Genomic DNA, 9,820 nt, shown 5'->3' with positions numbered 1-9,820 from the left:
CTAAGTTATTACTACACACACACACATATATATATATATATATATATATATATATATATATATCTACACTAATTTTTTCCCAATCAAATATTGAGTACTTGTTTTTTTACACATACATACATACTGTGAAATAATTACACCTTATAGAAATAATGTACCATATCCTATGCTGCCATTGCAGCTACTTCCTCTATTATAAATCATACTCAATCTAATAATTACACACTACTACCTGATACCCTAATTTCCACTGTAACAAGCATAAGCAAGGTTAATCTATTATATATCAACTTCCATGGCCACATTTAAGAAAAACAAAGGTACAAAAAAACTCTAGGTTATGTAAAGCACTAGGAAGATATGTCGTGGAATGGGATTGCTGTGATTCCAGTTTCTTTGGCCATCTTTTTTCATGAAAGCAGGCAATGATTTATGAATGTGGCTATAAACATGAAAACTTATGGCTTATCAGCTTTCATCATCATTAAATTCCTTGTTTATTATCTTGAGATATGCTCCAACTTCCCCACAGTGGCTTCTTAGGTTGAGAAATTCTCTTTCACAACCATAGTCTTCACTTCAAGGATTAGAGCATTCCTTTAAATTGACTGAGTTTGGTATTTTGAAGTCTGTTGCTGTCATAAATGTTGAAGGTTCTCTTATTCTACAACATTTAACAATCATACTGTGCAAATATCTTTTCTTGGAAAGGGTAGCAACATATCAATGAAGCCATAGTTCTGCTCTAGCAGCATTGCATTGGTGAAATGACCCTAACATACATACAGAGGATTAATTGTACAAGAATGAACTGCATGTGCAAATCATTCTCATGCAATTAAACTTCTGTATATATATATATATATATATATAATAGAATCTTTCAAAAGATATAGATACACACACACACACCTGTGTATTAGTTTCTAAATATCTTCTGATAGTACCTATGCTATTTGTAATGACATTGATTCAACTGGTTAATTTATCATCTTGAAAGATGACAGAGGAACTAAAAGTTTGTCAAAAATGTATCAAATCTTATAGCTGCATTAACAAGTAACCACCCAGTGTTTTTTCAAAGACTTATTATTTAATGTGTGACTTAGAAGTTTACAAGATGTTTTTTGTTAGATGATATCCATCAGACCAGTTATTTTAAATGTATTAGACTTGTCACAGTTTCAGTGTGACATACACACACACAGATACAAATAAAATGATGCATCTTAGTGAATAATGTTATATTACCCCTGTTCCCAAGTTTCTTTTTCTTTACATGAAAGAAATAGGTAGTTTCATATGCACGTTTATTGCCAGTAAGTATTTCTTCTGAATAAACTTTCAAGCAAAACAGTGAAAATGGTAACATTTCATTTATGTTATTTATGGTTGGTTAGTTCCTTATGAAGTTTAACAAAATGGAAAAAAAATGACACTTAAGTCATAAACTATACAATTCTTATCACAGAAATTTGAAGCACTTAACTATCAAACTAACAAACAAATCACATGTATTAAATATTGGAAACTTACCAATGCATATCCTTCAACTGGACATTTCGCTTATTCGCATGGTCAGGTTCTTTCTTGCTATTGGTTGCTATGCCTCCATAGTCATAACCAACTATAAGAAAATTTTCAAGATGATCGCACAAAAAGTATAATTTCAGAAGTAATAATAAAAAAATTACATTTTCAGATATCATAATTTTGCAGTTTCACGTACAAAAAGGTATACAAACTATAAAATTCACTAAGTTATTTTTATGTGGCATCAACCTATTTCATTTGTAGTAGTTTTTTTTTTTCTCATTCTAAAAAATGTTTGTTTCATCCATTATATTTTTATATCATGTACATGTATGCATAATATCAGTCTTCAGAAAATGTACAAGCTATTTGTAATGATAATTAAATTTCTCATAGACGAATTCTTGTGCTGACCAACAAAGCCACTTACCTACTAGACGAAACAAATTTTAAATTGAAACACGGGAACTTATCTGGAACATCTGTATATAACTTGAAATATGGTACCTTAGTGTTGATGATATGCAGGGAGCTCAAAAGGAAAAAGGGGGACTTGATTCTTAACAGTTAAATTGGTTTATTCATAAGAAAAGAGAGATGGTGCAATTGTTTGTTTTTTTAAAGAAATCAAATTTAGCTGTTTTTATTTATGTGAAAAATAAATCCACAGACCAAATTTATAAAGATTTTGCCCATATCTTAAGCTTGATAAGCTGGCTAAAAATTGAAACAGTAGAATAGTTAATATACACTAGGTCTTTACATGGGAGTGGTTACTAAAACACTTGTTAATTGTTCAGTACATAATTTTCTATAAATACTACGACTGTATTTTGTTGTGTGTGTGTGTGTGTGTGTGTGTGTGTGTGTGTGTGTGTGTAGGTTATTATTATAGTATAATAATCATTTACCAATTAAATATTTATTTATTTATATTGACAGCTGATTTAGACACTGTTCTGCCAAATTTTCTTCATGTGTGTACATATATATTAATACTTTTTTTTCAAGATTAAATAGAAACTTTATTTCCAGTTGACCAATTATTTAAAAGGCTCTTATTTTGTTATGAATGCTTGTATGGTCATTACTATAACTTACTGTCATCTGGATGTTTTATGTTGGAGAAACTTCCATCAGCAGAGAGGTAGAGCAAGAGAACACCATTTGCTGGAAGCTCTCTAAATCCAGAAGCCAGAAATACAAACAGCTGACTAAAAGTGGGCTTATACAGAAGGTACTTATGAGGGTTCTCTCTTTTGATAGGTCTTTGCTCTCCATTCTCTGGCTGTAGGAAGAAATAAAATTGAGTTTTCTACACAAAAAAAAGACTTAATATACCATTTTTAAAAATATATTCATTACTAACATTTTTAAGAACTTTCTCTGGTGTATTATGTATGAAAGTGAGACTGTTTTGTATTTATACATGTAATGTTATATATCATGGGTAAGTATTTTCAGTCTTTACTGTCCTGTTACATATAATCACATAATAAATTATTTTAAATTTTAGTAGGTATTTTTGATTTCATTTGTGAAAAAAATTCAACCTATTCTGAACAGCATCCACAGGGGCCATTCACTTATAACTACATTCCTTTAACTTCTGTTTAACATTTGAAAACCAGCAGGTTTAACCAAACAACTAATAAAGCTTAATCATCTCAGACTTGTTATATAACTTGGATATCAATAGTATTACTTCATTTTTGTAATGTTTCATAATACTTGCTTATACACAAATGATTTATATATTAAGGAATCTAAAATGTTATCAGGTGATATTCTTACTCACACTAATGATGCATTACATGGCTTTGGTTGGATATTCTAACTAACATTTATAATACATCACAAGACTGTCAACAAGTATCTACAATCAAAATATTATGTGGCTCTTATAATGTATCTTTATTCACATTTATATGTTACACAGATATAGCTGGATATTACCCTATTGTTATAAACACACACTATATACACATGCTCTACTCTCTCACATTCTTATACGTGTTATTTTTACTATCATCATATATGTTCATCTTGCTCACCATCAAATGAGTTCACACTCATGCTGTATTTCTTAACTATTATTCAATCACATTCACTGTAACTTGTGGTATGTTTCTTGTCTTTCATCTGATATTCTTTTTCTTTTCCTACATTTCTTCACTATTATTACACAGGCCTGCAAAATTAAGCTTCATAAAAGTTGTTTTGGTTTTAATAGTGGATTTTCCATAATTCAACTATGCAGATTTTAAAAATAATATAAATTTTTTTCTAGCACGTAAGGGTTTTTTTTTTTACAAATTGTGAAGAAAAACCCCTTATTTAGATCAAATTAATATTTGTTTACCACAATGAATATTTTTTATTATTATGTTTGTTAACAAAAATACAAACAAACTGAAGAAAAGGGAAGAACATTGATGTCAAAAGAAAATGCATCCTCATTCATCACGATTTTCTTGTTTTGAAATCTACGTCTTTTAGTCTCAAAACTACATGTTGTGGTCTTTCTTTTATGTATTGCATCTGGAGCATCTTGTTTCAATGACCAGCAGTAATCAGTCACCATGCTGGTGTTCCAGCTTCCCTGATAACTCCTCTCCATTTTCCTGTCATCTTGATGAAACCTTTCCCTTTATTCTTCGCTCACAGCACCAAGATTTTCAGGGAAATAGTCAATATGCGAGTGTAAGAAATGAACTTTCAAGCTCATATTACAACCCAACTCTTTGAATTTATCGAGCATGTTACTGACAATATTTTCGTAATTTGGGTCCTTGTTGTTTCCTAAAAATTTTTTAATAGCATCTTTAAAGGCAATCCATACTTCTTTTTCAACTTTATTCATTGTCCTTTCAAATTTTTCATCTGAAGTCAATTTCCTAATCTGAGGCCCAACAAAAAATCCCTTCTTTAAGTTTCACTTCTGAAAGAGCTGGGAATTGCCAGATACTTGAAAAAGTCACCATATTTGTGTAAGACCTTTACAAACTGCTTCATCAAGCCCAGTTTATATGTGATGTGGAGGTAATAGGACTTTCTTTGTGTCAACCAAACTTTCTCGTTCAATGTTTTTCAATCCTGGTATCAGGCTGACTCTGCATGACCATTGCTTCATCCTTATGATTTCGGGCTTTGCTGTCCCATTCACACAAACAAATTAAACTTTGTATAAATGGATTATTGACCCAACAACATATAAAGGACTTTTAAGTATCCACAAAGTACCCAACCATGTTCTTTGTATTTGACCTTATTAAGAAGAAGTTCAAGATTTTCGTACATTTCCTTCAAGTGAACCAAGTGAGCAATAGGAACAGATGCATATATGTTACCATTGTGAAGGAGAACATCTTTTAGACTTCTTTTGGAAGAATTAATGAATAATCGCCACTCAGTTGGTTCATAGGCTGCAGCTCCTATCATTGGTATTAATTCAGGAATATTGTTGCAATAAACCAGTGAACCTTATTGTGAAAATTATGATATAAACTCTTTCTCACGATTTCTGTACCAGTAAAATGATGTCCCTCTAGAAAGTAAGTTCTTAGCCCGAAGTCTGGATTCCAAAATCTCTATAGAATCCTTTGGAAGGCCCAAATCTCTCACCAAATCATTAAGCTCACCTTGTGTGAAAAGTTGTGATTCACCAGATGTTTCAGGTTGAAAACAATCCCTATCAACATTTCTATTGACATCAGATCCAGAATCAGATAAAACTGTATCATGAGACTCTGGTGGAGTAGGTACAGGTACATCAGGTCCATGAGTAACAGGTCTTATAACAGATTGAAGGTATGGATAAGAAATTTCCTTTTTATTTTGAGTGTTGTAGCCTTGCACCTTACATGAGCAAAAATAGCAGTCATATCCGTGGTTTCTAGGCTCACACCAAAACACTGGAATTCCAAAAGGCAATAACCCAATAACTTCAAGTTTTGACATATTTATTCATTCACATGCAACCAATTCTTAAGTATATTTGCTGAAAGCATAACTCAATATTTAAACAAACACATCTATGAGCACTCTTCGAATACATCAACAACTAACTCACATGTATACTTTAATTTCACGGGAAAGTGCAGTACAGCTATTTGAAATAAGGATTTCACTATTCTCTATAAAACTAACCCTCACAGTGAACTATGAATAAAAAAAGGATCTTATCATCAATATTATGAAGCCTAATCAAACATCTAGAACCTGCAGGAATGGAATGACTAGTTAGGACAAGCAGAAAACTGTTCTCAGCTGGAGAAAAACCAGCTGGTCTCATTTTAACCAGCATGAGCTAGAATTTCCAGTAAGGAATATAAAAAAAACAATTCAAGAAATATCAAATATCTAGATCTATTTTTCAAACTAATATTTATTTGAAGAAACTACTTAAAATCAATCCACTCTGTGAGAACAAAAAACAAAGATTCTTAATGATGTAAATATATTGTTCTCTAAACTTTAAGTACTCAAGCAGTAAATTGGTTTTAGATAATGGCTAGTATGTTTGCTGACAAAGTATATATGAAATAGAATCACAGAACATAAGCTCAGTTTCAAATAAAAGTACACATGAATGTTCTTTACAACATATACTTACAAATGGAACCCTGCCAGGAGCAGGAGAAGCATCATAAATTTGAGTGGAGTCATCCTGAGGCTCACGTTCCAGTGTTTGAAGCATACGGAACATGTCCAGGGTTAACTCACTAAATTTTGCCTGAAAAAAAAAATGCAAATTTTTGATGTAAACAAAAAATGCAATAAAGCTAGAAAATTAAAAAACCTATACAAGCTGTTTAAAATAAAATTTCAAACAATCAAGTTTTATTTAAATAATCTACATAAAACTTAAAGAAATGCAAGTTATAAAAGGTAATACTGTCCCATGATGAAGACAACAAATTTTCAAGCGAGCCAAGTGTTTTTCTATAAAATTCTTGTCCAACAGACAAGATTAGTTTCATTTGTTTTGAATTTTTTGCAAACCTATTCAAGGGCTATCTATGCTAACTGTCTCCAATTTAGCAGTGACAGGCTAGAGGGAAGGCAGCTAGTCAACACTGCCTACCACCAGCTATTGGGCTACTCTTTTCCTAATGAATAGTGGGATTATTCATAACATTATAAACCCCCAAGGCCAAAATAGAAAGCATGTTTGAGGATTCAAACCTGCAGTACCCTAAATACCAGGCCATGCTCGACTCCAACAGACAAAAAATAAAAATAAGTGCAAAACCTTAAGGATGCCATATAGTAAAATAAAAATATAATTCTTACTGCTTGCTTCCCAACTGCATCGATACCATTTAATTTCATTTATAAAAGCAGATAGCAATTTTTAAACATCAGATACCTATTTTGTAACAGACCACAACTAGGTTTGTTTCGTTAAACCATCCCTTCCAGTGGACTTCACTAAATCCAACATCCAAAAAGGGATTGAATTACTATTATCCATAACTCTACCCTGAGTTCTAATAGATCAAGAAATCAAATTTTTTAATTAATATGTTTATCAGACAAAAATAGTATATGGTTATGCAGCTTTCACTGATCATTGCAGTTTATTAAATGAGCTACAAGATCACACATATCAATGAAAATAAATGTATCAGCATTTACATGTACATGATGAATATGCTCAGTTCTAGGCTGGTAATAATTTAAGTGTGACTGACAGCAATGTATTTCACAATTACACTCTCTAATCTACATTTAAATCTAAAACAAAAAAAAAAGTATGTTTGACACCCAGAAGTAGATAGGAAAAAATAAGGGGTCACTGGCTATTTTAATATGTATCCGATATCTTTGTATATATGCATTACAAACTTTGATCGACATGCACATTTTTTTACACAAAATTAATAACATCCATTAAATAAAAAAATTTTTTAAAAAGTAACCTGCAATAAAAATCACAAATTTTGTGTATAAAATTAATTGCAAATACTTTTTAGTTTCTTAGCAAGTTGAAAATAGTTGTAAGTTTAATGTTTTTGGAAATACCAAAGAATTACTACATCAGTTAAGTGTTTCTATTTTCAATAAGTAGATTAAATTTGGTTCATTCTAAGAATGTAATAATTAGATATAGAATGTAGCACTTAAGGTTACAGTAGGCTTAAGTTATATTGAGCTGTCCTTTTCTCACTGCAAGTTTGAAGTTAGGTGACTAAAAAACTCTTTAGGTTATAAAGATTATAATATAGTTATTCAGGCCAAACAATGATATTGTGATTTAAATTTAATTGTGTTGCATTCAAATAAAAAAAGATATGACTGTCAATTTGATAGGATTCATCTTTCCCTCACTACACAAACAGATTTAAATTTTTATTTCAATTTGATTGGCATATCCATCTGGTTTGTATGGTCTCAGTTATTCAAGGGAATATGTATACATCACTGATAGAGAAGGAAAGTAACACATTCATGGAACAAAAAGCTTAAAAAAATTAAAATATTTTACTTTCAATTGTCTTTAAGTTACTGACACAGAAGAATTATGCTATTTAGTAAAATAAGTGTGAAAAAATACTGCAGGTTCAAGTGAATTTGTCTTAAACTAATCCATAAAATGCACACAATAAGAAAACTAAATATTCAAAATAATTGAAATAATTTGTTAAAGTAGTTTTTCAAAAATTATTAGATTATTTTGTTTTATAAACTCAAATTTCACGACTATGTTGTGAAAACTTAAAATTATCACCTCTTAACACTATCACTAGCTTTTGTACATGTTAATGAAGTAATACTGATGCACATATTACTATGTGTGCTCAACATATTACAATTTTCCATAATGAAAAAAAGTAATCCATGTTTTTACAATTTACTTCATTTAACACACATATAATTATCATGCTCACTCAAATGGCATTAAAAACTTACGAAACTTTAGATTTCAAGAAATATTAAATTAGATTATGTCACCATACATATATGCATGGGCACCATTTATAAAAACCAGTGGTTCCCAACCTGAGAAATACAGCAAACATGACAGGGAATTCATCAGGCTTGGCTTCCTGTGAGATTAGACAATTTCAATTTATGCACCTTTCTGTTTCGAACTTACTGTTCTCACTAAAAAGTATATTTCATTGGAACAGATATATTCACTTCTACATCATGATTTATATACTGTAGATATGAATGTATATAAATATATACATGTGTGTGTGTGTGTGTAATATGAGGGGGAGAGACCTAGAATGTATACAGAGTGCAAGACTGGGACTTCAGACTAAATCAGTTGGGAATCACTGATATAAACTATCACCATTTTGAAAACTTTCAATGAATTAATCAGAAGATTTAACCCATATTTGACTAATCTTACGTTGAAGACAGTTAGCAGTAAAAACTTCAAATATATTTAGAGAAAACATAAGAAGTCAGTGCACTAACTTGATCACAGCAGCTTCCCACAATCAAAATCTCTTGTAAAGTAAGGTGACTAGAAGAAACTTTTTCCATGTGGGGAGTATTAATTGGGCTGAGGCGCTGGGACAGAACGATGGAGGAAGAGTCCACATCAACAACATTTACTAGATTATCTGCCTATAAAATTACAAGGAGAATATACATATATATACACATATACACATACCAGTTTTTCAAAGCCAAAACTCCATCTAATGTATACTCTTACTAATTAGTAACCATTTAATTTTACATATATGAACTAAATGTTTTCAAATATACACATATAACTGAAAATTAATGATTTAAGTAAATAAAAAAATTATATATATATATATATATCACCAACAAGTGCAATCTGAAGTGGTTAGGAAATTCTGTATTTAAAGTAAAGGTATGACATTCAATCATTACTTTTTTGAATATATTTCTTGCAAGGTTTGGATATAATAGTGACAGCACTTTAAAAGTATATACATTCAGAGATGTTTTAATCAACTATCTTTTCACCAATTCCAATTGAGCATGTGTAGTCTTGAATCTTGAAGAGTCAGTTATATGACCTAACATACAACATTAGCCTTATTTACACAGGTAGATCAAAATGCACGTCACAAACTTTGTGTAGTGATACAAATTCTATTATATATTTTTTTCAAACTCAGAATTTTGAATCATATGTTATACTTATGTATATGTATCTACATATATAAATATTTCTATATTCTTTTATTAAAAATCCCCTTCAACTGAGCTGGAGGACTTTCGTAAGACACATGCAAACCAAGACTCTTTACACTTAGTGTTAAAAAATACTTTATATATATTTTTAAGTATT

General features: G+C 30.6%; 1 protein-coding gene across 1 annotated transcript in view; it reads right to left on the bottom strand.

The window, feature by feature from the left end:
* The window catches only part of LOC106459833 (protein SCAI-like), a 50,519-nt gene that overhangs the window by 12,099 nt on the left and 28,600 nt on the right, over positions 1-9,820 (bottom strand). The window contains exons 7-10 of the mRNA XM_013919501.2: positions 8,968-9,120; positions 6,149-6,268; positions 2,635-2,821; positions 1,537-1,627 (exon numbers count right to left, since the gene is read on the bottom strand). Of these exons, the coding sequence (XP_013774955.1) occupies positions 1,537-1,627; positions 2,635-2,821; positions 6,149-6,268; positions 8,968-9,120 (551 nt within the window). The remainder of the gene's footprint in view (positions 1-1,536; positions 1,628-2,634; positions 2,822-6,148; positions 6,269-8,967; positions 9,121-9,820) is intronic.

This window comes from Limulus polyphemus, unplaced genomic scaffold (assembly GCF_000517525.1).
Source record: "Limulus polyphemus unplaced genomic scaffold, Limulus_polyphemus-2.1.2 Scaffold30, whole genome shotgun sequence".
NCBI lineage: Eukaryota > Metazoa > Arthropoda > Merostomata > Xiphosura > Limulidae > Limulus > Limulus polyphemus.
Note: the sequence above shows the minus strand (reverse complement) of the source record. Positions and strands in the feature narration are given on the sequence as shown.